Source organism: Chanodichthys erythropterus, chromosome 8 (assembly GCF_024489055.1).
Source record: "Chanodichthys erythropterus isolate Z2021 chromosome 8, ASM2448905v1, whole genome shotgun sequence".
NCBI lineage: Eukaryota > Metazoa > Chordata > Actinopteri > Cypriniformes > Xenocyprididae > Chanodichthys > Chanodichthys erythropterus.
In genome coordinates, this window is record NC_090228.1 from 25,706,725 (window position 1) to 25,734,636 (window position 27,912).

The 27,912-nt window shown below is 36.2% G+C and overlaps 1 protein-coding gene across 2 annotated transcripts; it reads left to right on the forward strand.

Annotated features, from left to right (window-relative positions):
• The first annotated feature begins 34 nt into the window (after nt 1–34).
• On the forward strand, nt 35–27,889 carry trim24 (tripartite motif containing 24). 2 transcript variants are annotated; one of them, XM_067392401.1, is made up of 18 exons: nt 35–552; nt 3,427–3,545; nt 3,979–4,126; nt 9,681–9,813; nt 11,179–11,295; nt 13,591–13,705; nt 15,507–15,653; nt 15,869–15,983; nt 16,104–16,495; nt 17,809–17,940; nt 18,486–18,636; nt 18,770–18,824; nt 20,038–20,173; nt 20,516–20,739; nt 23,394–23,526; nt 23,631–23,705; nt 24,319–24,465; nt 26,156–27,889. In XM_067392401.1, exons 1-18 carry the CDS (start codon nt 297–299, stop codon nt 26,486–26,488), a joined length of 2,928 nt encoding a protein of 975 aa, XP_067248502.1. In that variant the 5' UTR covers nt 35–296; the 3' UTR covers nt 26,489–27,889. The 2 variants fall into 2 exon arrangements, with proteins under 2 accessions (XP_067248502.1, XP_067248503.1); XM_067392402.1 differs by having other exon boundaries at nt 18,486–18,600.
• Nucleotides 27,890–27,912: the final 23 nt, after the last annotated feature.

Here is a 27,912-nt window from a genome sequence, read left to right on the forward strand (position 1 = left end):
CGGCTTCCGTGGAGACACGTCACAATGGAGGCCATGAGACGTCATAATTGTGGCCTCTGCTCGTCATCATCATATGCGTCTGGTAAAAACACAGCACTGTGTTACATTTATAAACGCAATTCACGACTGATAACGAGCTAAAAGCGAGCGGGATTCTCTCTGTTTTGCACATTGATCTTAGTGTAGTGTCGATTCATTCAGATGCTTATGAAGATCTCAGCGCGGACTGCAGCACAGCAGTTAACGTTACTGATGTGAATCTGAGATGTTTGTTCTGATGGTCTCACTGAAATAAAATGATGGATGGAAGTGAGAAGATTGAATCGGATGATGTGGTGATTATCGTGGAGAATGAGGCGGAGAGTAAGCGTGATGATCAAGATCAGGGCAGTGTGAGGATGATGATGATGGCTCTGATGGACGTGTGTCCCGTGTGTAAGCTCAGCTTCAGCAGCAGAGAACCGAAACTGCTGCCCTGCCTGCACTCCTTCTGTAAGAGATGTTTACCTGCTCACAACACACCTGCCAGCACAGCCAGCAACGTCAAACAGTGTAAGAGCTGCTTTCACTTTTACTCATTCACAGATGCTCTCCATACACACATGACCAGTCGAAGTGGTTCATCTTAAGATGGCAGTAACAGAAGAAGAGCTGCTAGAACAAAGAGAAATACGATTTATTTATTTCTAAAATGGGCTGTAGAAACATCAAGGTCATGGATTCGATTCCCAGGGAAAATATTTGCCTTGAATGCTTTGTAAATATCTTCGGATAAGGTCGTCTGTAAAATCCATAACTGTGATTTAAATATACAAAAATGACTCATAGATAGGGTAAAATTAACCACCTACACTTAATTCTTTCATTAAAGTTTCGTTAGAATGACAACATTTTTAAAATCTAGTCAGTTGAAAGTGTTTTGAGGTTAAAGGTGCAATATGTAAGAATTTTGCAGTAAAATATCCCAAAACCACTAGGCCAGTGTTATATATTGTGTTCACTTGAGCACTTACAACATTTGTAAATCGTGAAAAAAAATGCAATTTTAACCAAGGCTCCGGTACGTGTGAGGAGTCGCCTGTCAATTGCGTCATACCCGCGTTACCCTCGGTTTCCGGTTTTATTTTGTCGAAACCATGAAAACACCAAAGACGCTTAAAATATTACATGTTTTAATAGGCAAGGGAACAACTGTTTTGATATATTTAGACAGAAAATGAAAATGAATCTTATTGCTTAAATCTTACTTTTCTTGATTACTCGAGTACCATGCTTTACCATGCCTCAGAGAAAAACAGTATTTTGTCAAGTAGCTAACATAGTATAATCAGATTCAGCTTTATTTTTAGTAACAGTAATACAGAATTTTCTCCATCATACAAAATGTTTTAAAATGAATTTCATGCCATTTATCAACACAAAGCCATCCAACATTTAATATGATATTCTAAAATCAATCTATCTTACTGCAGTGTGTAACAGTGTCTCACAGCAGCCGCCGAGTGAACGCACAGAATAATGTTATAACATAATTTAACACTCTCAAACGTATCTAATATGATAAACAGAGCTGCACCGGCGACTGTGGCATAATAAAAGTTCCGCTGTATATATTCATATGCCTGGATATAAGCCATAGAATAAAATAAACCTCTCAGATGAATCTCTTTTACTAGTATTCTGCTTTGTCATCAGTTATTCAACTAAATTGTCAAAACACAATTTTAAATATAAGTGATTTAGTATTTTATATTTGAGTCATTGACGAATAAGGTTTTTAAAAGTGTAAAAAAAAAATGGAGATATAATTAATACGTTTTATTAAGTGTTAACAATGAGATTATGTGGTTTTTATAATCAATTAACACTGCCTTTGTCTTTTTTTTACAAGATGGATATTTGTCACCAAAAAAGTCATTCGGTTTAACCAAAATTTCGATGATATTTTCAAACAATGCTCATATCTATCTAGTTAGCTAGCAAAAGGACAGTCATACATTTTATATTTAGTACAAGTTTTTAAAATATTACAACATTTTCCATGTTTTATAGCGGTTGTCCCGAATGACCTGATGTTTCAGGACATGCGTATGAGCAAGAGAAAACATGAATTTTTCAAATAGATAAAAGAGAGTTAGTTACTTTGCTTCATGACCATGTGGTCCTTTGCTGGTGTCTAAATTGTCACATCCTGTCACATGATATTGACTGCATGACTTGATCTAAAATGGTCCCTTTATATTGGTTACACCAAATGACATCAATGAAATTCATTTTTCCGGACATTCTTTCTCATAACAAAGCAATGACTTCTACATATAATTTTAATACCATTTTGCACTGTGTTGATATATGATGTTATGAAGAGTAAAAAAAATATACATTTATTACATTTTAAGATATTTTAATCACAAATGAAATGGCTGTATTGGCCTTTGGACACTTCAAAATCTTTAAAATACCTTTATATGTAGCAAAATATAATTAAAACCTTTTGGATTCAATAAAAGAGATCTAGTTGTACTACCTTACATACTTTTAATGTCATAACGTTGTTTATTATTATTATTATTATTATTAAGGCCTTTGAACAAAAAAATTACCCGTCACGTCATTGACCCATTTACACATAAAAAAAAAAAATATATATATATATATATATATATATAAGAATTATATCAAAAGTCATTTATGTGCTATGACAACTAAATATGTTTATATTTATTTACTTTAAAAACACATTGATTGATGCGTCATCCTGCACATGCTAAGCTTCTATCTAGTAAGTATGTTAGAATTTAAAAGTAAATGCACATTGTTCTTAAAGGCAGTCTGTATGAAATTTGCATTAAAATATCCAAAAACCACCAGAACAGTGTTACATATTTTGTTCACTTGTGCATTTACAATTTCCCAAATGTTTCCAAAAAGGTTTAAACCTAAAGATATCCATAATTTTAACCAGTGAAATGGTCCGCATCATCGCGTCACCTTTCAGTGCCGTCATATATACCTGTTACCCTCAGTTTTCGGTTTTACTTCTGTAGAAATCATGGAGAAACAATGAATATTATGAGCGAATCTATGTTTTTTAAATAGTTATTTTTTGAATCAATCCAAATAATCTATAATTAATCTTGATTAATCACATATAAAGTAACAAACATATTGTCATATTAAATCTCCATATTAATGAGGAAACAACTTAAGGCAGTTCCATTTTTTTAAATTTTAATTTAATTTGTTTAATGACACATTTTTATCAAGTAGCCTACTATGAATTAAGGCCAGTGATACAAATATTGATAATATAAATTGATTTTTGTTTTTTTCCAATTTGTTGTATTATTTATTAACACCTTCTCTTTTGTATTATGTGACATGTTGGTGAATATGTTTTCCTGCTTTTCTCTCTTGTTACATTAGTGAACATGATCCGCTGTCCAGTCTGTCAGCAGGAGTGTATGGATGTTGAGGTCTTGGATAACTTCTTTGTCAAGGATTCTGTGGAAGTGCCGAGCAGCACGATGGAAAAGAGCTGTCAGGTGCGTGTCTACGTCTGACGATGTTTATACTACACCAGTGCCATAATATTCCTTAAAGGGATAGTTCACCCAAAAATGAAAATTCTGTCATCATTTATTCCCCCTCAAGTTGTTCCAAACCTGTATAAATATCTTTGTTCTGCTGAACACAGAGGAAGATATTTTGAAGAATGTTTGTAACCATGGTAGGAAAAAAAATACTATGGTAGTCAATGGGGGGCGAGATCGGTTTGGTTACAAACGTTCTTCCAAATATCCAATTTTCATTTTTGGGTGAACTATCCCCTTAAAATCATGTTACTGATGCGCCATAATGGTTTTTAAACCATTAAAGGCTGGTTGTGAAGGAATGATTGATTGAAAGTCTTGATGTCTCAAATACACTTTGTCTCTGATGAAATGCATTAGTTGACATCACATCTTTTGCTTACAGCTCTGCATGAGTTGTGACGACAATACCGAGGCCACCGGTTTCTGCGTGGAGTGTGCGGAGTTTCTGTGCGTCACCTGCATCGATGCTCATCAGCGTGTGAAGTTCACCAGAGATCACACGGTCCGGCAAATAACGGAAATGTCCTCAGGTTTGACCCTAAACATTTGTAATTGATATCATTCTGTGAGACCTGAGCAAGGGCTTGTTTCTAACGCAATACCATTCAGACATTTTAAGTGCACTGTAAAAAATGAACAAATTTAATGCTAAAAGTCTGTAAAAATGCTACGGTAAAAACCTGTTAACTGCTTAACTTTAGGTTAGTTCTCCCAAAAATGAAATTTCTGTCATTAATTACCCTCATGTTTTTCCACACCCGTAATGGGGCGTTCACACCAGACGCGACTTGCACGAATAAATCGTGCTATTCGCGCATAGTTGAACGCTTGAACATTTTGAGTTTACTCACTTCATTCGTGTCATGAGAGGGGCTTCTGCCAGGCGGCTGCAGTCTCGTTTCTGCACACTTCCTCTGAATAAACACATCAACTCGTCAGTGGGAAAGTAGTTGTAAAATATGGCGAATAAGCTCAATTTCCAGCTTTAGCTAGCTTGTAGTCTCAATATATGTGTGTGTGTGTGTGTGTGTGTGTGTGTGTGTGTGTGTGTGTGTGTGTGTCTGTATATATATATTACAGTGGGTACGGAAAGTATTCAGACTCCCTTACATTTTTCACTCTTTTTTTATATTGCAGCCATTTGCTAAAATCATTTAAGTTCATTTTTTTCCTCATTAATGTACACACAGCACCCCATATTGACAGAAAAACACAGAATTGTTGACATTTTTGCAGATTTATTAAAAAAGAAAAACTGAAATATCACATGGTCCTAAGTGTTCAGACCCTTTGCTGTGACACTCATATATTTAACTCAGGTGCTGTCCATTTCTTCTGATCATCCTTGAGATGGTTCTGCACCTTCATTTGAGTCCAGCTGTGTTTGATTATACTGATTGGACTTGATTAGGAAAGCCACACACCTGTCTTTATAAGACCTTACAGCTCACAGTGCATGTCAGAGCAAATGAGAATCATGAGGTCAAAGGAACTGCCTGAAGAGCTCAGAGACAGAATTGTGGCAAGGCACAGATCTGGCCAAGGTTACAAAAAAAATTCTGCTGCACTTAAGGTTCCTAAGAGCACAGTGGCCTCCATAATCCTTAAATGGAAGATGTTTGGGATGACCAGAACCCTTCCTATAGCTGGCCGTCCGGCCAAACTGAGCTATCGGGGGAGAAGAGCCTTGGTGAGAGAGGTAAAGAAGAACCCAAAGATCACTGTGGCTGAGCACCAGAGATGCAGTCAGGAGATGGGAGAAAGTTGTAGAAAGTGACCATCACTGCAGCCCTCCACCAGTCGGGGCTTTATGGCAGAGTGGCCCGCCGGAAGCCTCTCCTCAGTGCAAGACACATGAAAGCCTGCATGGAGTTTGCTAAAAAAAACCCTGAAGGACTCCAAGATGGTGTGAAATGAGATTCTCTGGTCTGATGAGACCAAGATAGAACTTTTTGGCCTTAATTCTAAGTGGTATGTTCTTGAATGGCCCAGCCAGAGCCCTGACTTAAACCCAATTGAGCATCTCTGGAGAGACCTAAAAATGGCTGTCCACCAACGTTTACGATCCAACCTGACAGAACTGGAGAGGATCTGCAAGGAGGAATGGCAGAGGATCCCCAAATCCAGGTGTGAAAAACTTGTTGCATCTTTCCCAAAAAGACTGTATTAGATCACAAGGGTGCTTCTACTAAATACTGAGCAAATGGTCTGAATACTTAGGACCATGTGATATTTGTTTTTCTTTTTTAATAAATCTGCAAAAATGTCAACAATTCTGTGTTTTTCTGTCAATATGGGGTGCTGTGTGTACATTAATGAGGAAAAAATTAACTTAAATGATTTTAGAAACTGGCTGCAATATAACAAAGAGTGAAAAAATTTAAGGGGGTCTGAATACTTTCCTTACCCACTGTATATCAGAGGTCGCGTTAACCGAAAATTTTCTGTCATTGACGGAATTCTTTTTACAGTGACGGAAAAATCTGAAGGCCGTCCGTCATTTTGACAGATTACACTGAGGTTGATGTAACTTGTAGCTGTAATTCCCGTTTGATTACACAGGCAAGCACCCAATTCAAGTCCATTTTATAATAATAAAGTTATAAGACTTATACTTGAATAATTAAGTTTCTAATCCAGTTTGTTTTTATATTTTTCCTGCTGACTATCAAGTTTATGGTCAACGAATGCTTTTCTATGTTATGTGACATTGTTTCCAACACTGATTGAACTGATTAAGATGTGATACAGATTTCGGTAAGCTACTGTATCTTGCAACATATTTTCTGATGTTCATTCATGTTTATTTTGTTCTGTAAAGTAGTAAAGAGGAAAGGATGATCGCGTTCACTCATGATCCGCGACAACTGTTCAAGATGAAAACTGAAGAATCTTTGTTCAACTTTCTTTTCATACTGTAATAGCCTATAAATAAATGCCTGGGCCCATTTGCTTATCCTGTACAATTGTGAAAAATGTATGTGTGTGTGTATATATATATATATAATATATACCTCAAATTGAGTAAAGAGCGTTTTTTTTACAACTTACCAGATTGTCCGACCTCCTCACTTTCTTCCAAGCAAGATCCTTTTTATTCCTGTTTCTATAAAAGTACAAAGATGTATCGTACAGCAACGATGAGTTTGTCCTCATCGTTGTTTCGGATTTCTGCCTTCGCTCGCTACGTGGTAATCACATCACTACTAGAGCAAGCTTCTGATTGGTTAACGTGGCGCAAATATTCGCCAAAGTTCAGATTTTTCAACTTGTGCTAATCACGCGTTACGCGCGTCAAACGGCCGAGATGCTCAATTTTATGGAGTCAAATTAATGCCTTAAAGTTTTGCACAAAAATAAAGTTTTGCAAAACACAAAAAAGAATTGAGCTATAAAAAAATGTTTTGCAAACAAAAATAAAGAATTGCAAAGGAAAATAAAATATTGAGCGGAAAAAAAATAAGTTTTGCAAACAAAAATAATAAATTGCAAAATAAAATAAAGTAGTGCAAAAATAAAAATATAATCAATTACAAAAATCAATGACAGCTGTAATCCTATTTTATCTTTGCCACATATTTTTCATGCTCAAACCTACTAAATCATTTGCAACGCTCATTTTATTCTGCGTTTCAGTCAAGCGTGCGCTCACGATACCGGTTTTCTTTTGCGCTGCACTTTTCTGTGCGGATCTCTTTATGGCACTGGTTTGACGTGGGGTGGAGTCAAGAAACGGGGGCACGCCCCCGCGAAATACATTGGAAGGGAACGTAATCGGCGACAGGTGAAATAATTCTTTGACATGGTGAAAAATAATGAATGGTTTGTTTTTGTTGGTTTGTTTAGCATATGTTGTCACCGATTACGACCCCCTCCAATGCATTTCTTATAGTAATATGACCCGTTGCGCTCTGTCTCACTGCCTGTATCCACTTTTGTGTCCTTAAACATTCGTTTTTTGGGGTCGACTGCTTATAAAAACGTATTTCTGTTTTTTTTTTTTTAGCTTGTTAGCTGTACACCTTGTCACGTAGCAGCTTTAAGGCATTGTTCTGTTTATTTTAATGAGTCAGAAAAGACAAGAAGGCAGCCTCACGCAATACAAAGTCTGGAGACGGTTGGATTGTTTTTCCCCCGGTGGGCGTGGTTTTCAGATTATAATAAATGCGCTCTGTCTCTATGCTTGATCTGATCTGGGTAGCGTTTCCCAAAAGCATCGTAAGCCTAAGTTGATCGTAGCTCCATTGGTTTCCAAAAGCTTATGATGCTTTTGGGAAACGCTGCCCTGTTCTGTTGCGATCTGCGTCTCCTGTCGATGACGTGTTTCGCGGGGGCGTGCCCCCGTTCCTTGACTCCACCCCCACGTCAAACCAGTGCCATAAAGAGATCCGCACAGAAAAGTGCAGCGCAAAAGAAAACCGGTATCGTGAGCGCACGCTTGACTGAAACGCAGAATAAAATGAGCGTTGCAAATTATTTAGTAGGTTTGAGCATGAAAAATATGTGGCAAAGATAAAATAGGATTACAGCTGTCATTGATTTTTTTATTGTTGCACTACTTTATTTTATTTTGCAATTTATTATTTTTGTTTGCAAAACATTTTTTTTATAGCTCAATTCTTTTTTGTGTTTTACAAAACTTTATTTTTGTGCAAAACTTTAAGGCATTAATTTGACTCCATACAATTTGCGTCACGTCATTTGTGCGAATCACACCATAGGGTGTCTATTCACGTCTTTGCATTGACTTAACATGTAAATCAATTGCACTTAATGCTTCATTATTGTCTGGTGCGAACGCGTCAAACTACGCGTGAATAGAGTCTGATTGGTTAACGTGGCGCGAAAATTCACCGAAGTTCAGATTTTTCAACTCGGGCGATTTGTGTGAATCACGCGTTAAGTGCGTCAAATGCTCAATTCGCGAGAATTGCGCCGCAGGATGTCTATTCGCTTCTTTGCATTGACTTAACATGTAAATCACTCGCGCTTAACGCTTCATTCGCGTCTGGTGTGAATGCACCATAAGACCTTCGTTCATCTTCAGAACACAAATTAAGATATTTTTGATGAAATCCGAGAGGTTTTTATCTCCCATAGAAAACATTGAAATTACCACATTCAAGGTCCAGAAAAGTAGTAAAGACATTGTTAAAGTACAGTGGTTCAACCTTAATGTTACTAAGCGACGATAATACTTTTTGTACACAAAAACAAAACTAAAATAATTACTTTATTCAACAATTTCTTCTCTCCTGTCAGTCTGCTACACTGTTTACATTGTGTAGACAGTGCTGCGCTTCCAGGTTCTACGTCAGAACGCCGACTCATTATTGGCCGGCTCCTGAGTCAGCATCGCACGCATGCGTCGTGCTGCTCACGTGAACAGGGTCGGCCATTACCGAGCCGGTATTCTGACCTACAACCTGGAAGCACTGAACAGCATACAAGAATGACACAGAAGGGAAGATATTGTTGAATAAAGTTATTTTTGTTTTGTATTTTGTGCACAAAAAGTATTCTTATCGCTTCATAATATTAAGGTTGAACCACTGTAGTCACATGGACTATTTTAACGATGAATTTAGTACCTTTCTGGACCTTGACAGCGGTGGTTGAATTTCTGTCTGTGGAGGAGTCGGAGAGCTCTCAGATTTCATCAAAAATATCTTAATTTGTGTTCTGAAGATGAATGAAGGTCTTCCGGGTGTGGTATGACATGAGGGTGAGTAATAAATGACAGAATTTTCATTTTTGAGTGAACTAACCCTTTAAGTTACTTTATTAGATATGTTCTTAAACTGTAATAAGTCTAACAAGGCATATTACAGTTTAATATCAGTTAATGAAATATGTTTTTATTTCCTCTAAACTCATTCTGTAAATCCTAAAATGTTGCTACTGTATTTTTCCACTGTAAAGTTCTTTTAAAAGTTCAGTTTTGTTTATATACATGTATATACATGTGTGTGTGACTTGAGTGTCCACACACTTTTTGGGGACACTTTACTGTTCATGGCCTTCTACAGAAACTACTGTAAATAAACTATACACAAATGAACTTGTCTTCCTGTTCGTTCACAGAGGCGATGGGCGCTTCCACACAGAAGCCCGTCTTCTGCGACATCCACAGACAGGAGCCGTTGAAGCTGTTCTGTGAAACCTGCGATCGCCTCACCTGCAGAGACTGTCAGCTACTCAAACACAAGGACCATAAGTACGGCCCAAATTCATGTCATGTGTTAGTGACTTTATAGCTGTAGTAAGAAATCATTGAAAGAATACCTAGTATTATATTAACATGCATAGTTTTTAAAGGCAGAGGTCTTCAACCCTGCTCCTGCACTGTCCTGAAAAGTTGTTTCCAAACGGATTCAGCACATGTACCTGTGATTTTCAGTCGATTGAAGACCTGTTTTAAGGGATAGTTCACCAAAAACTGAAAATGTACTTGTTCCAAACCTGTATGACTGTTCTGTTGAACATAAATTTTGAGAAATGCAATTGTTTTTTGTCCATACAATGGATATCACTGGTCATCAAAACTGTTTAGTTACTGTTTCTTCAATCCTCCTTTGTGTCTCGCAGAAGAAAGTCATACAGGTTTGAAATGAGGGTGAGTAAATGATGACAGAATTCTCGTTTTTGGGTGAACTCAAGTGTTGTGGCTGTACTTCTGAAACATTGTGCATTTTAATGTTTGTCTGTGTTCACTGTCTTGCCGTATAGTTGTTTATTGATTTAAAGGATTAGTTCACTTTCAAATAAACTTTTCCTGGTAATTTCCTCACCCCCATATCATCCAAGATGTTCATGTCTTTCTTTCTTCCGTCGAAAAGAAATTAAGGTTTTTGATGAAAACATTCCAGGATTATTCTCCTTATAGTGGACTTCAATGGCCTCCAAATGGTTGAAGGTCAAAATTACAGTTTCACTGCAGCTTCAAAGGGCTTTATCTAGCGAAACGATCGGTCATTTTCGAAAGAAAATGTAAATGTATATGCTTCATATAAACAAATGATATCGTTCCAAGTGCTTCCGCCAAAACCACATTTTCGTATTCTTTAAAAAGCATACGCTGTATGTCCTAAACCTTCCCTATTCAACTTACAGAATGAACGCAGTGCCAGTTACGTTTTTTTCCCATAAGTAGAATAGGGAATGCAGTTTAGGCGGAACCACTTGGAAGGATATCATTTGTTTCTATGAAGCATATACATTTACATTTTTTTTCGCAAATGACAAATCGTTTCGCTAGATAAGACCCTTATTCCCTGTCTGGTATCATTTAAAGCCCTTTGAAGCTGCACTGAAACTGTAATTTTGACCTAAAACCGTTTGGAGGCCATTGAAGTCCACTATATGGAGAATAATCCTGGAATGTTTTCATCAAAAACCTTAATTTCTTTTCAACTGAAGAAAGAAGGACATGAACATCTTGGATGACATGGGGGTGAGTAAATTATCAGGAAAAGTTTATTTGAAAGTGAACTAATCCTTTAACATGAATGTAAATATCATTGCCATCATCAGTATCATTTATGACTGAACACAGCAGCTAACACATGATTTTCCGATACAGTTACCAATTTCTAGAAGATGCGTATAAGAACCACAAGGAACATCTGGAAAACATGACCTGCCAACTTCAAGAAAAGAAGAAAGCTATAGAGGACGTGTCTAATACCATTAACAATGGGTATGTTTTATATGTTATATATGTGATCTTTTAGATTTAAATTTTTTAAATACATATATCTTTAAACATTAAAGCAAGGGTTCCCTACTCTCATGGGAAACCTAAGTTTATAGTAACTTTAAAAATGTTACTTCCGCAATGGAATACCCAAAAATAGAATTTGTATAGATCATGGACATTTCTATAGTGCAGGGTTTCCCAACAGATGAAAAGCTAATAATAAAATCGATTGTAATATCAAAATAAACAAATGGGGCTGCACAATTTATCAAAATAAAACTGAAATAGTGATGCATTTATCAAATCGGGATTATCAAATTAAAGAAGTACATATGTGCTGCGTGTTTCAGAGTGAAGAGTGCAGTTTACATGCATTCAGCTTGTAATACCATGTTTTCAGAGCGACAAAGTTAAGAATAAATGTATCTCACAACCTCCATCTCGCAAGCACTGTGAGTTTAATGTGCATTTGGGAACAGTGTGCGCTAGGTTTCCTTTGCTCATTCTCATATTTTCAAATGTTTTTGTGGACAGAAGTTTACAGCATTTCACCAGTATTCCTCCAAAATAAAACATTAAGGATTTGACATGTTAAAATCTTGAAGGTTTTAACATTTGCAAGTCAAGAATTTAAGACATAAATATTTGTAATGTAAATGTAACTTGTAGCACTAGTTGGGACTTGAAAAATGTGAACACCCTTAAAAGTAACTATTTCCATTAGCAGTGGAGTCTTTGTTCTTTGTGTCTAGATGTCTCGGCAGTGGACATTTTTCTATGAAATGAAATGTCATATTGCAGTTCAAATCACAATGTATGACAAAATATAATTTTTTAGGGTTAGTTCAACCAAAAATTTAAATTCTGTCATTAATTACTCAACCTCATCTCGTTCTTCGCAACACAAATTAAGATATTTTTTAAAGAATCTGATGGCTCGGTTAATTTACACTTTCAGTGCCCAGAAAGGTAATAAAGACATATTTAAAACGGTTCATGTGACTAGAGTAGTTCAACCTTAATTTTATGAAGTTTTATTCAACAATATCTAGTGATGGGCGATTTCAAAACACTGCTTCATGAGGCTTCGAAGCTTTACAAATCTTTTTGTTTCCAATCAGTGGTTCGGCTCGTGTATCAAACTGCCAAATTCATGTGATTTCAGTAAATGAAATAATGATAGTAGTTAATAGTCTCTTATTGGCCTGTTTAGCTGAGTCAATACGAGACTATTAACCACTATTATTCTTTTTAACTATAGGCCTACTAATGTCTATTTAAAACATCCACAAATGTATTAAACTGATCAGAGATCAGGTAAAACCTATAGATTTGATTCATGGGTTCACAGAGATCATCGCCCCAGTGGTGACATTGGAAATTTCGAAATGTTTTGAAACACTTCTGACGTAACAAAGCCTCGTTTACTGAGATCACGTGACTTTGGTAGTAGGGTTGGGAACCGAGAACCGGTTCTTATCCAGAACCAGTAGTGTTTTTTTTAAAAGAACCAGAACCGTGCATAATTTATTCGTTTCGGTTCCGAAAACAGTTCTGGTGTGATGGGTGGGTGAAGTGCGAGAAGCGTAATAAAGCTTTAATGAAGACATCTCACCTCATGAATATTATAACAATGAATGCACTGAAAAGCCCTCGCGCTACTTATATATGTCAGTGCAGAGAGAGATGCACAAAGCTGCACAGTTAATCATTAAAAGATCGCAATCTCCATTTCATCACCCACATGATCTAATTCCTAAATGACATCACATGAACTGTTTTAAATATGTCTTTAGTAACTTTCTGTTCATTGAAAGTGTTCATTATCTTGCGGTCAATGGAGGCCTCACTGAGCCATCGGATTTCATCAAAAATATCTTAATTTGTGTTCCGAAGATGAACAAAGGTCTTATGGTTGTGGAACGGCATGAGGGAGAGTAATTAATGACAGAATTTTAATTTTTGGGTGAACTAACCCTTTAAACTATAAACCAACAAAATTAAACATTTAATAAAAAAAAAAAGTTTTTTCACCATTTTACGTGAGGGAACATGTGAACGTGAATGTGGCGTTGAAATATTAACTGTAATATCTCAGGGGGTACTTCAAGTAAATATTTTAAGGGGTTCAGCTGACAAAAAAAAGCTCTAGTTGTGCTCAGTTAGAGACATTTCACTAGAAATGTTTCTGTTTCAGTAGAATCAATATCAAAATGACTGGAAATGACAAATTAAGTAGAAGTCATGAAAATGAATTTGTCAAAAACTGGTCTATTTTGTTCCTGTTTTTGTCAGCCTCCAGCAAGTGGATGAAAATCGCAAGACTGTGGCTAATGAGATTAAAAAATCCATCTGCAATCTGATAATGGAGATCAACAGGAAGGGGAAGTTGTTAGTCAATCAACTTGAGGTACTGTCCAATATTTCATCATCCTCAAGAGCAGTGCTTCCCAACTGGTGGGTTTCAGGTGTTGTTATGGGTTATGTAAATGCTAGTAATAAAACCAAATGATAGAACTGACATGGCAATATTAATAGGCTTTTTAACCTTAAATCACTTTGTAGAAGCTTGTCAAATTTAGAGGTGCCAACATCTTCACAAACCTTCACAAAGTAAAAGAAAATACAAAATAGACTACATTAAAGATGCGATATGTAATATTTTTGCAGTAAAATATCTAAAAAACACTTGGCCAGTGTTATATATTTTGTGCACTTGAGTACTTACAATATCCCAAATGTTTCCAACTATTTGTAAATCGTGAGAAAAATTGCAATTTTAACCAAGGCTTTGTTTTACCCTCTGTTTCCGGTTTTATTTTGTAGAAACCATGGAAACACCAAAGACGCTTTAATATTTACATGTTTTAAAAGACAGGGGAACAACTGTTTTGATATATTTATAGACAGAAAACTAATTATTGTTATATAGCTCAACACGTTAAACTTATTGTTTAAATAAATTTTCTTTTTTTTTTTTTTTTTTTTTTTTTTTTTTTCGCGAGTACCATGCTTTACCATGCCTCAGAGAAAAACACTATATTGTCAAGTAGCTAACATGGTATAATCAGATGCAGCTTTATTTTTAGTAACATTTTATCAACACAAGCCATCCAGCATTTAATATAATATTCTAAAATCGATCGATCTTACTGCAGTTTGTAACAGTGTCTCACAGCAGCTGCCGATTGAACGCTCAGAGTAACGTTATAACATCATATCTAATATGATAAACAGAGCTGTGTTACCTCATACTCATGACTGGAAAAGCGGAAGCAGTGCCGGCGCGATTTCGCAATCGCTCCAGCTCCTCGTTCAGCTCCCACAACACTCAGTCCTGCTCTGCTTCATACTACAATAACGTTAATAATCGCATCCATGACCATGATTTCTTCCTGAGTCCTACCCCTATTCTTTTGCACCATCCGTTGGGGTGGAGACCACATGTCCCATGATTCTGCTCTCAAACTTGGCATCATCAAGCTACGCCTTTGTTTTGAATAGGCTTCTAGCAGCCTCTAGCGTACAAAACTATTACATACTGCACCTTTAAATAAGCTTCCCTTGCAGCAAACCATATGCTATCAGCATGATATACAAATTTTTGGGTTGCCATTTGATGTCCAATGTCAATACTGTGTGCTGGAGCTAAGCCAGTTGAGAAACATCACTGTCACATTTGATTTGTGTAGACAAAAGCAATGTTTCCATCCACCTAAAAAAATGCTGAAGATGTGGATACGTTTTAAAAAAGCACATAGAAAATGTATTTAATTGAGGTGGATACTTTTTTTTTTTTATCCGATAAGAAGATACATTTACAAAAAACTCATATGACTTTGCCTCAATAGAGGATGTGATTGGATAAAGTCTGTCATCAAAATTATTTGGTATAATGACCTTTCTGAACTGATTCATGATTCATATACAAACATCAGACATCCGAATGCAAGATAACATGAAAGCGATTATTGCGTTTTGTCTTTGTCATTTATGATGGAGGAAATAAAGAAAAAAGAGACTGCAGCAACTTCCATTTTTATTACAGATATTTTGTTCTCATTTCCCAGGAAGTGACGATTTTGTTCTTTTAAACACATGGGATGGAAACACTGATTTATTCGCATATGTTTTATCTGATATGCGAAGTTAAATTTGCTACTTTCAATATAACATAGCTAGTGTGATGTTACATAAGCATGTTCATTTAGGCAATTACAAAGGACCATGAAACCCTCCTGAAAAAGCAGCAACAGGATGTGATGTCACTCTCCACACATCTTGAACATGTGATCAACTTTACAAAGTGGGCCACAGCCAGTAACAGTGGAACTGCCCTCCTGTACTGTAAACGTTTGGTAAGTGTCTTTCTATTGTCAAGACGGCTATAAAGATGTGAAACGTGTAAATAAAAAAAAAACTATTTTACTATTTATCTAAATTTTGTGTTTGAATGTCAAGTGATTATCTCAAATAATCATGATTAGCTCAAATTATGTTTGTAATAATTGTAACAGACGTGTTCATCCTTCTGTTTGGTTGATGGTCTCTCACATTCCATTTCCCCTCTTAGATAACATGTCAAATCCAGTACCTCATGCGAGCAAAGTGCAACATCTCGTACGTTCCCCAGAGCTTGGTTCGGTTCCAATGTCGATCTGCTTTTTGGGCCTCAAATGTGGATCTCGGTAAGACGCTTACAAAATCAGTTCACAGCCATTCATGGCAGCGGCTTGCGTGTGTGAAAGAGCGAAATTCTTGCAAATTTACAGCTTCTCAAATGGATATGCTCATGTATTTTTTCCCAGGTTCTTTAGTCGTAGAGAAAACTCCAGTCCGTCATCCCAGCGGTCAACAGCCATTCCCTTTCCAGCAAATGAACCCAGGCCCCAGACCAGATGGTCTTCAAGCAGGGTTCCAAAGCTTACAGTCCCAGCAGCAACAGCAACAGCAGCAGCGGCAGAGCACACTGGCCCAGCTGCAGATGCAAGTGGAGAAACTCTCCCAGCATGCCAACCGCCACCAACAGCCCAATCAGTGGTCATGGTACCACGGTATGCGCTTACCAGGGCCGCCTCCGCATAGACCCCTACAGGGTGGATCGCCATCTCAGACGTTACCCAGCATGCCTCAGCACGGGCGCAGATATGGCGCACGAACCCCTCCACCTATTCTTCAGCCCTCTAGCCTGCCTCCACAGGTGACATGTGACTTAATATTACAAGAAGTTTACTGTAAATCATGGGACACATATATTACTGGTCAAAAGTTTGGAATAATTCAATATTTTTGAAACAAGTTTCTATCCGCTTGTTAAGTCATGACGTAAGGAACGCCGTTTCCGGGTCCAAGCCTCGACTCGTTTCACTTGACAATGCCATGGATGGCTGTTTATGAGCGCTATTTATTCATATTAAACATCAATCATTTTAAAAAGTTAAACACTTTAAATACTTACACTCTACACGACAGTCTCCATGCTCACAGCGTCACAGATATTAATATTTTAACGATTAATAAAAGATGAATCATTGTCTGGCCATCTGGAATATTGGTATGGAGATAAAGGTTATAATTATATATTTTTTGTAGTATTACACCACATCGTGTGTGTATATTAGCACCATTTGTTGTTTTCTTGTGATATGAGATAGAGCGTTAGGACCCGGAAGCGCTGCCGCGTGACGTCAGACTTAACAACTGAATGCTCACCAAAGCTGCAGTTATTTGATAAAAAATACAGTAAAAACAATCATGTTGTGAAATATTATTACAGCTTTGTATTTGAATATATTTTAAAATGTAATTTATTCCTGTGAATTTTCAGCATCATTACTCCAGTCTTCAGTGTCACATGATCCTTCAGAAAGTTTCTTACCTGTCATAATTTTACTGCTACTGTTATTTATTCAGCCTTCTTAAGTCCTCTTACTGTGTGAGGGATCCCCATCCTAAAATCTTTTATCTTGAAATCCTAAAATCTTTTATAAACATCCAATTTATACACTGAAAAATTAATATTATAAATCTAAAATTTCTTTCTATTGTTATATATATATATATATATATATATATATAACTTAATAGAAAGTGCCACAGGCTGATTGCCTCCATGCCACACCACATTGATGCAGTAATTCATGCAAAAGGAGGCCCAACCAAGTATTGAGTGCTTAGAAATGAACGTACTTTTCAGAAGCCTGACATTTCTGTTTAAATTATCCTTTTTTTTATTGATCTTATGAAGTATTCTAATTTGAGATAGTGAATTGGTGGGATTTTGTTAAATGTGAGCCAAAAGCATCACAATTAAAAGAACCAAAGACTTAAAATACTTCAGTCTGTGTGCATTGAATTTATTTAATTCACGAGCTCCACAATTTGAGTTGAATTACTGAAATAAATTTTCCATGACATTCTAATTTGAGATGCACCTGTATGTTAATATAATGTTCATTTATAAATGGAAAAACAGTTGTCTAACTCTGACCTTGCGGTTTTTCTGTCTTTAAGACTTTGAGGGGTCTCATCAACAATCCCAGCTTCCATCCTAAACCAATGGAGGTGCTGCCAAGAAGCCGCTATCCGCACAGTGCTGCTCTTTCCGGTGGAGCTTCACTTCCCTCTCCACAAACGCTCCATCAGGTGAGTGTGGCAAAATTTATTTATTTATTTTTTTTTTCTTCATCCTATTCCATGCATGTGTAAAATTTAATTCACAAGCTTTAAAGGATTAGTTCACTTTTAAATGAAAATTAGCCAAAGGCAGTGAGGTGAGGATCAACAAGTATGAGCTGAAGAAAGTGTCTCCCTCCACATCCATCCACCATAAGCATATTCCACACGGCTCTAATAAAGTCCTTCTGAAGCAAAGTGATGTGTTTGTGTGAAAAAAAAAAATCCATATATAACAAGTTGTGAAGTAAAATATCTAGCTTCCGCCAGACCGCCAAACAGACAAAACACAATTAATTCATTATTGAATTTATTTGTAAAAAGGTTATTCATCAGCCAAAATGTCATGATAATGACAGCTGCAATCTTTGTCATATTTATGAAAAATAGATGTAAATTTCCACCTAAAATTATTTACCTAAAAAACCCAAATACAAACAACCACATATATACAGTAAAATTGGCTCCAGCTAATTATATGTATAATATGCAAAATTCTGTTTGTGCTTTTTAAGCAAAACATGCAGGCAACATCATACCTGAACAGGAGATGTGAACCCAGCACGCTTCTGTCGGCTCAAAGGCCCAGTTATCCACCCAGTCACCTCTCCACACCAACAGATCGAACTGGTATGCTTAATCGGCAAAAGCATATGTCTGGCATTGGTAACCACCTTATCTTGTCTTGTTAATATATAAAGGCTCACTGTGTAGTTCACTATACTCTTTGTTCTGTGTTATCAGTTGCTTTGTGTTCCAGTACTAACTAAGTATTGCCTTGGTTTTATTGGACTTTTAGCACAAGGAAGACAGTTTTCTCAAATGTCCATCACCTCATCAGAACCAAAGACCAGGTAAATATTCCATTCATACTTTTCTGTTAATTGAAGGTCATTATGTTCTTGTTCTCTTCTGCAATTAATTTATTCTAAAATTCTTAACATATAAAATCTATTCAAACTTTGTTTGGTTTTGTTGTACTTGAATGATTTAAAGAAACACTCTACTTTAAAAATAAATAAATGGGCTCAATTTCCAACTCCCCTAGAGTTAAACAGTTGTGTTTTACCGTTTTCAAATCCATTCAGCCGATCTCCGGTTCTGGCAGTACCACTTTTAGCATAGCTTAGCATAGTTCATTGAATCTGATTAGACCGTTAGCATCTCACTCAAAAATGACCAAAGAGTTTTGATATTTTTCCTATTTAAAACTTGACTCTTCTGTAGTTACATCGTGTACTAAGACCGACGGAAAATGAAAAGTTGTGATTTTCTAGGCTGATATGGCTAGGACTCTCATTCAGGCGTAATAATCAAGGAACTTTGCTGCCGTATCATGGCTGCAGCAGTGCAATGATTATACGCAGCACCTGTGAGCCCCTGCTTGCACAGGGAACGTGCCTTGCAACCATGGAGACGTTTGTGAGAGACGCTGCGTAATATCATTCCACTGCTGCAGCCATGATACGGCAGCAAAGTTCCTTGATTATTACGCCTGAATGAGAGTATAGTTCCTAGCCATATCAGCCTAGAAAATCACAACTTTTCATTTTCTGTCGGTCTTAGTACACGATGTAACTACAGAAGAGTCAAGTTTTAAATAGGAAAAATATCAAAACTCTTTGGTTATTTTTGAGCGCGATGCTAACGGTCTAATCAGATTCAATGAACTATGCTAAGCTATGCTAAAAGTGGTACCGCCAGACCCGGAGATCGGCTGAATGATTTGAAAACGGTAAAACTCAACTGTTTAACTCTAGGGGAGTTGGAAAATTAGCCTATTTTCAAAAAAGTGGAGTGTTCCTTTAAGATTAAAATGTGAAAGTTTCCCATCGGCTTGCTCTGATTCAAAATGCAGTAAATATGGATATCTTTGTAATATTTGCAAATTGATTAATCTGCGTAAAAAAAACAAAAAAACATAATGTATTTCTGTTATTACTAACAGAAATCTAGCAATCACAGTTTGTAAAAAAGGTCCATTTTTTTAATACCTTTTACTACCTTGCTATTTCCTTCATGGCATGCACTTTGAAAAGTCATTTTGTTGTTTTTCTGTTTTTTAAGTTCTGTCTCCTGGAAGCGTGCAGAAGCCCCCCAAAGTGGCCCATCAAACCCCTCCACCAAGAGAAGGCGCAGGTCGTCTCCAGGGCCGGTCATTGTCATCAAAGATGAACCTGAGGATGATGATGAAGTTCATTTTGTAAGCTTTTACTCATTCTGCACCAGATTAGAGAAGGGATAGATCTGAACATCATACTAATTATATGGTCACACTCTAGATTAGGGTCCAATTCTCACTATTAACTATTAATTACGCTGCCTCAATAAACTCCTAATAGTTAGTAAGTTAGTTGTTAAGTTTTGGTTATGATTAAGGGATATAGAATATGGTCATGCAGAATAAGGCATTAATATCTGCTTTATAAGTACTAATAAACAGCCAATATCCTAGTACTATGCAAGCTAATAAGCAATTAGTTGAGACCCTAAACTAAAGGTTTACCATATATATAATATTTTTTTATTTTGTGTGCTACTGTAGGTAAACACGAGTGCTAAAGCCAGTCTTCCAGACAGCACGGGGGTTCAGTCTCAAACACCACAGCAGGGTGAGCAGCAATCAGAGAAGACTCCAGAAGCAGACGAAGACCCCAATGAGGACTGGTGTGCTGTGTGCCAGAACGGAGGAGAACTGCTCTGCTGTGACAAATGTCCCAAAGTCTTCCATCTTAGCTGTCATATCCCCGTTCTTACTGCATCTCCAAGGTAACCGATGTATCAAAAGCAGCTAAAACAACCCTCACTGAATATAATAAATTATTACATTAAACTGATTAGATCTGTAGAGATTTAATGTATACTAATACTGTATGTAAATTAAACAGGCTAGTTGTTTATCTAATCAGATTTTAGACTTAGAAAAACTATCCTTTTATAATATTAGTTGAGTCTTTCATGTCAAGCATGTGAATGTGTTTTTGGTTTTGGTTTTGTCCATCAAAATTAATCAAATGAGATAAAGTATTGTCATTTGAAAAGTAATTTATTTGTTGTATTATCCTAAAAAATGTGTTACAATATAGTTTCATTTATATATAAAAAGGTAAAATTTCCATCAAAGATTGGCCTCTCAGGGCTTAACGTTAAGGATTTTTTTTACTGGCTCGGTCGGGCAAGTGGTTAAAATTTTTACTTGCCCCAAGAAAATGGGCCTATAAAATAAGCCTACATATTGTTTTCATTGTTTTTGATACATGTAACCTTAATAAATAGAGTTATGACACCAAAAGCTACTAGATTAACTCACTTAAATTTTAAATATCGTTAGACAAATAAACAGTCAAGTAATAAAATAGTAATAAATAATCAAATTACAAGTAATAGCACAAATAAATACAACAGAACAAACACATACATGTAATAAATAGTGCTTTTCCAGTTTTTCCTGTAGGTTTAAACAGGAGATTTTCAGGTACAGAAATTGTAATCTAATGTATAACTATTTAACTATAGATTAAATGTTATTAAAGTTAATCAGTCAACAGCAGTTATAGATGCATAAATAATGTTTTGAAATGTTGAAAATATAAAACGTTAAATACTGTTATTTGAAATTATTTAAAGAATTAAAGGTGGCATCGAATGTTTTTACAAGATGTAATTTAAGTCTAAGGTGTCCCCTGAATGTGTCTGTGAAGTTTCAGCTCAAAATACCCCATAGATTTTTTTTAAATAAATTTTTTTAACTGCCTATTTTGGGGCATAATTAGAAATGCGCCGATTCAGGCTGCAGCCCCTTTAAATAGGCGCGGTCTCCGCCCCCTCCTGAGCTCTCGACTCTATCATTGCATAAACAAAGTTTACACAGCTAATATAACCCTCAAAATGGATCTTTACAAAGGGTTCGTCATGCATACATCGGATTATGTGAGTATTGTATTTATTTGGTTGTTTACATTTGATTCTGAATGAGTTTCATAGTGCTCTGTGGCTAACGGCTAATGCTACACTGTTGGAGAGATTTATAAAGAATGAAGTTGTGTTTATGAATTATACAGACTGCAAGTGTTTAAAAAATGAAAATAACGACTGCTCTTGTCTCTGTGACGATGGTAACTTTAACCACATTTAACAGTACATTAGCAACATGCTAATGAAACATTTAGAAAGACAATTTACAAATATCACTAAAAATATCATGATATCATGGATCATGTCAGTAATTATTGCTCCATCTGCCATTTTTCTGTTACGTAACAGTCGGTGTTATGTTGAGATTCGCCTGTTCTTCTGAGGTCTTTTAAACAAATGAGATTTATATAAGGAGGAGGAAACAATGGAGTTTGAGACTCACTGTATGTCATTTCCATGTACTGAACTGTTATTCAACTATACCACGGTAAATTAAATTTTTAATTCGAGGGCACCTTTAAGACACTTTAACAGTGAAATTAAACCCGCCAGAAGGTGGCAGTGAATCACTATTAATGAGTGAGTCATTGAGATTCAACCGATTCATTCAAACTGCTGATTCATTCAGGAAGTGTTGCTCAAGAGATGCAAAACAATGCTGTGGACTTTGTTTAGAACTATTTTAGTGGGTGAAATAGGGCGATTTGGTTAAGTTCTTGTTCATTGTACAACTGTACGCTATAAAATCAATATCACATTTGTAATCATGCTGATATTTGTAGAAAAACGGTGCTCTTTGTGTAATATTGGTTAACTTTATTAAATTACATAAATATAAAAGATATACAGGGGCATTCTAAATGCATTATAGTAGACTAAATCACGCAGTGAAAGCGTACACTCTAAATATGCACGCGCACTAGTCTAACCTACTAGACTACTTCACGTACTGTATGCGTGCAGTCAATGGGTGTGTTTGTGTTTGTTTTTTGTAAAGTGAGGGACATACTCAATCATTTCAGATCGTTAAATCAACAATTACTATATCATAGACGATATATATCGCACACCCTACATCACTGGCCCAATCGAGCAAGTGACCATTGCGTCTACTGTCCCGAGCGTCGTTCACACTGTCCCCGGGCAATCGGGCAGTCCTTATTGTCAAGCCCTGCCTCTGCTGATTCTGCAACCAATAAGCTGCTGCAGTGCACTATCAAAATTCTTCTGAAACCCTCCACCTCCCCCAGCTCCACCTGTCGTGATATCTGTCATGGGATTTATGTATGCCAATTTATGCAGCATATATCTTACATGCTCACAGCAGTGTGTCTGTGTATCTGTTGGCAGTAGTAAGTCCACACTTGCTCTGAAGTAGCAGCAGTATCGTAGCATCTAGTCCACCAAGGCCAAATACATTAACACTGTTTTATCCTTTAACATGCTAAAACTATTCAGAGTGTTGCCATGATTTAAATATGTATGTTGTGTTTGTGTGTATCTTTTAGTGGTGAGTGGTATTGTACATTCTGCCGTGACCTTACCTCACCTGAAATGGAGTATAACATCAATAGTAGCGGAGAAACAAACAGTGTGAAGCAGGATCCGGATTCTGATGCATTTACTCCTGTGGATAGAAGAGTATGAACTACTTTCAATTTAGTTCTGCTTTATTTTTTTTAAAGTTTTTAAAATTGTTTTACGTTTTACTTTTATAATGGCTGAATTTATTTGTGTTCATGTAGAAATGCGAGCGACTGCTGCTTCGTCTTTACTGCAATGAGCTCAGCACAGATTTTCAGGACCCTGTTACGCCATCGGTAAGATCATCCATCTCACATAGCATTCTAGAAATATGAAGTAGATTGATTTATATTAAGGAAACTGCAAAAAAAAAGTAAATAAATAAATAAAATAAAAATAGTTTACATACAGGCCTGGTCATATTTCACCCCAAATTCAAGAGGAAATATTTTGCACAAAGAAAATAAATATTTTATACCACCAGTGTTTTTTGCTTTGTGACAATTTTCATAATAATTATGCATGTTTTACTGTCAGAAATCTCAGTAGCCTTCTGTAATACAAAAAAATCTTAATTCTTATTGCTGTACAATATGTATTACATGTTTTTATACATTGTACTAGCCTTCATTTTATGCTGATATCATTAAAAAAAATTATTAAATATGTAAATCATTGTGTTGTATTGAGAATCAGATTTTTTTTTAAATTGTCATAATAAATGACAAATAACCACAATACCAAAATAAAAAATTAATTTCAATCAAGTGGAATATAATTTCTTAGGTTTTTCTTCAGATTTTGGGGTGAAATGGCATGGACAGGGTTTGAATCGAAGCTTTAGTTTTTCCATTTTAATGATTAGGAATGTTTTCTGTTCTGACTCTGGTTCACTCTTCAAATTTGCAGTCGATGCCAGAGTACAGTGAAATAATAAAGACGCCGATGGACCTGTCTGTGATCAGAAGCAAACTGGAGAACGGCAACTATAAGAGCACTGAGGACTTTGTTGCGGACGTCAGGTTGATTTTCAAAAACTGTGCAACTTTCCACAAGGTATGATGGCTTGCAAGATGATAATATATTATCTTCAAGATATGTCCCCTAGAAACTTGATTTGTGCTTGGTGAAAACTGGGGGTGTGTGACAATACACTTGGCTCACGAGACGATACACGATATTGACAAGTCAATATTTTTAAGAAACACTAAGAATGAAAAAGTATGATAGCCTTTTATTTGACAAAACAATGCAGTTGCATTTTCTATATTTAACTAATCTAGGGCTGTCATTAATGATTATTTTGGTAATCAAGAAATTGGTCAATTATTTTGACAATTAATTGAATGAAAGTCATTGTTGAAGTAGATTAATTGATTGGGTGTATTGGCATAAAAGGGCAGTATTTGAAAATTAGATTTTTTTATTTGAAGTTTATTTTCAGTTCAGTAAGTTTCAAAGGTTAATTGGCCTTTCGCAAAGACCCGCCCCCTTTAGTTACTGTTGCTATGTCCAATAAGCCATGCAGCTCTCAGGCCACACATCATGTTCTCTCGCAGTGAAAAATACATGCCGGAGCAAAGAGGATATTGACAACACATCGACAGACAAGACAGAGTTACTTTTGATATGAAACAAAGTCTCAAATTTTGTGAAGAAATTTAATCAATAAATACCTTTTTGTGGCTCTTTACTGTCGTGACAGATCGCTGTAGTGCCTCAGTTCAAGCAGCTTGTGCACAGATCACCTCTTCCGGCTAGTTCATTTATAACATCAAATAAACATGAAGGAACATCAGAAGAAATGTTGTTTTTTTTAAAAAAAGGTGTAAATACACACCATTTTTCAAGTTCAAGTCCACAGTGTTAATCTACTAAAGGCACCGATATACTTCAAACGAAATTGAAGAACGAACTGATGTGATGTCATTTCGAACAAAATCAGGCCAAAACGAAGTTCGTTTGGTCCGTGATGATAACGTAATAGGAGGTGTGCGCTGAGGCTCCGCCTTCACTCGCGCCGAACGTGTCTCTGATTCATTTCGTGTGTTTGAGTTCGTCGAGGGTAAGAGCTCCGCGAGTGAAAACAATTGTTAAAATGAGGCAGTGACAGTTTTTCGTGTTTGATACTGTAAAGCTGCTTGATTTTAAGCAATATATTGAATAAAGTGCTATACAAATAAACATGACTGGTGTGCTAATTTGCAGAGCACATGCTAACATACCCATGTTGTTATGATCAGACGCTTTTCTTATGTTTTCTATTAAAAATTCTTGCTGTTTTGAGAAGAAAGTGTACAGCAAATATTTACATATTCATCTAACCATCACTTTCAGCAGTGTGGATGGTGTCAGATGTTCGTTTACAGTATATAGCTGGTCACGTATTTCGAACTTCGTTTAACCCCTAAATGAAGAACGAAGAACGCCTTAACTCCCCTGACTGCTTTGTCGGACATAACGGCAGATTCGGCATTATGATTGGTTAGATCGCCTGTCAATCAAACTCCTGACGAAGGGTCAATTGACTGCTAGATAAGTGTTGTGTTGTGAGAGTTGAAGTGTTGTTACCCAAGAGCCGCTTGAAGTTTGATGAAGGCTATGATCAAATAAGCGATCAAATAAATGTTTTAACAAAGTTTACGTTTGTAAGATTTAAAAGATTTCAAATAATCAAAAGTGCCTCTAATTGAAGCCACTTGTCACACACGTGACATCTAATGTTGTGTATTCATGCTGTTTGTAGGAAGACACTGAGATGGCCAGTGTGGGTGCGAATCTAGAGAGTTATTTTGAGGAACTGTTGAAGCTCTTGTATCCAGACCGGACGTTTCCTGGCGTGAAGGAGGAGGGTATTGCTGCTTTGTGTCCCGACGAAGCAAGTCCCTTATCAAAGACGCCTCCACAAGACCCTTCCCCAGCAGAGGAGACGGCGAGACCCTCTGGTGAAGATCTCCCTCAGGGGGAACCACTCACTAAAGACATTGAGGAGAAGCCAGAGAACTTGAGCTCACCTGCAGTATCCAGTCCTGTAAATGCTGAAATGGACAGTAAAGCAACAAAAGATCCAACTTCCTGAAAGAGTCTTCCTTGTTATTCCTCTTAAGACTGGATGGTGACATGCACTTTTCTATAGCGTGAAATCTCTGGTTCAATTGCAATAATTATACTGTATATTTTACTTGTTTTAAGCATTTGGGGGGAAAAAAGCAATTCAACCACTAAAAAATGTAACATAATGCAGTGTGTTATATAGGCAAAATAAATGTCTGAACGATGGCCTATGGAATTTTCATTTTGTTGATGTGCAATAATGAAAGTTGATAAATTACATTCAATTGTTCTCTCAATTAAAATGTCATTTTTATTTAGCTATTGTTTATTTAATTGGTTACACTTTATTTTAAGGTGACATTGCAGTGTAATTGCACAAATTAAGTATTGAGTAATATTAACTACATGTAGCTACTTATATAGGGTAAAGGATAAGGTCGGTTACTTGTAATTATGCATAATTTACTGTTATTACTATGGTAAGTACATGTACCTTAAGATAAAGTGTTACCATTTGGTTTCTTAATTTAGTTATTTTTCTGTCATTCAAGAGTTTAATTTGTATACACAAAAATGCTATTTAATTTCATCAAGGGGAAGAAAATACTTCTTTATCACCAAACCAAACAAGGTTATTGTCAATCATCACAAAACTTATTGTTTAAGTGTCTTGGCTGATTAGCTCAAAAGATGTGCTATAATAAGGTACAAAAACAAAGAAACATTTGTGTAGAGCCTAGTTTAGTTTGCTGAATAAGTCACAGCTGAGTTAGTCGTGACTAATTCAAAATAATGAACAGCCTCTTTTACCAACTTTCCACACTACAAATAATAGAGCAAATTTTATTTGAAAAACTTTTAGTTCTTCCAAGGTTGATGTTGCTAAGGATGTAGAGCATGTGATACACAGAGCCATTGGGTGAAGTCATAGCTGTTCTTTATCGAGAATAAAGCTATTGACCAATCAGCCTCAAGGACTGGACTCATCATTTTATAAATGCAATGAGAACACAGTCCACACTTTTCACAAAACTACTGCAAGTATCGCTATTGCAAGTGTATATTATATGTAGGTAATATACAAAGAATGACATGCCATTAAATATAAGGTGTATAATTTTTATTAAATAGTTAATTATGCTCTTCAATACCAATCTTTCATTTGAAAGGCACATCTGTAAAACCACATTATTTAATCTTAAAAATGTCTAAACTATGACATTGTCACAAGTCTGCTCTGCTTAATTTCATCATCATGGACTTTTAGTTTGTTTTCATTCACATCATGTGTTCCCATTGTTAATTTTTCCTGCTCCTCATTAATATCTGTTAGCTGTGTTTGATTAATCATCCTTGTTTGTGCTTCCTATTTTAAGTTGTGCCTGTCTGGTCACTCCTAAGTTAAGTGTGTGTTGCTCCCTGTTTGCCTGCCTTTTGGAATTATCATTA

Excerpts from the sequence above, each read along its gene's own strand:
- trim24 (XM_067392401.1), top strand. The coding sequence starts at position 297 with ATGATGGATGGAAGTGAGAAGATTGAATCGGATGATGTGGTGATTATC. Across the intron at positions 11,296-13,590 it reads TCTAATACCATTAACAATGG|CCTCCAGCAAGTGGATGAAA; the intron begins GTATGTTTTATA and ends TGTTTTTGTCAG. Across the intron at positions 23,527-23,630 it reads TTACTCCTGTGGATAGAAGA|AAATGCGAGCGACTGCTGCT; the intron begins GTATGAACTACT and ends GTGTTCATGTAG.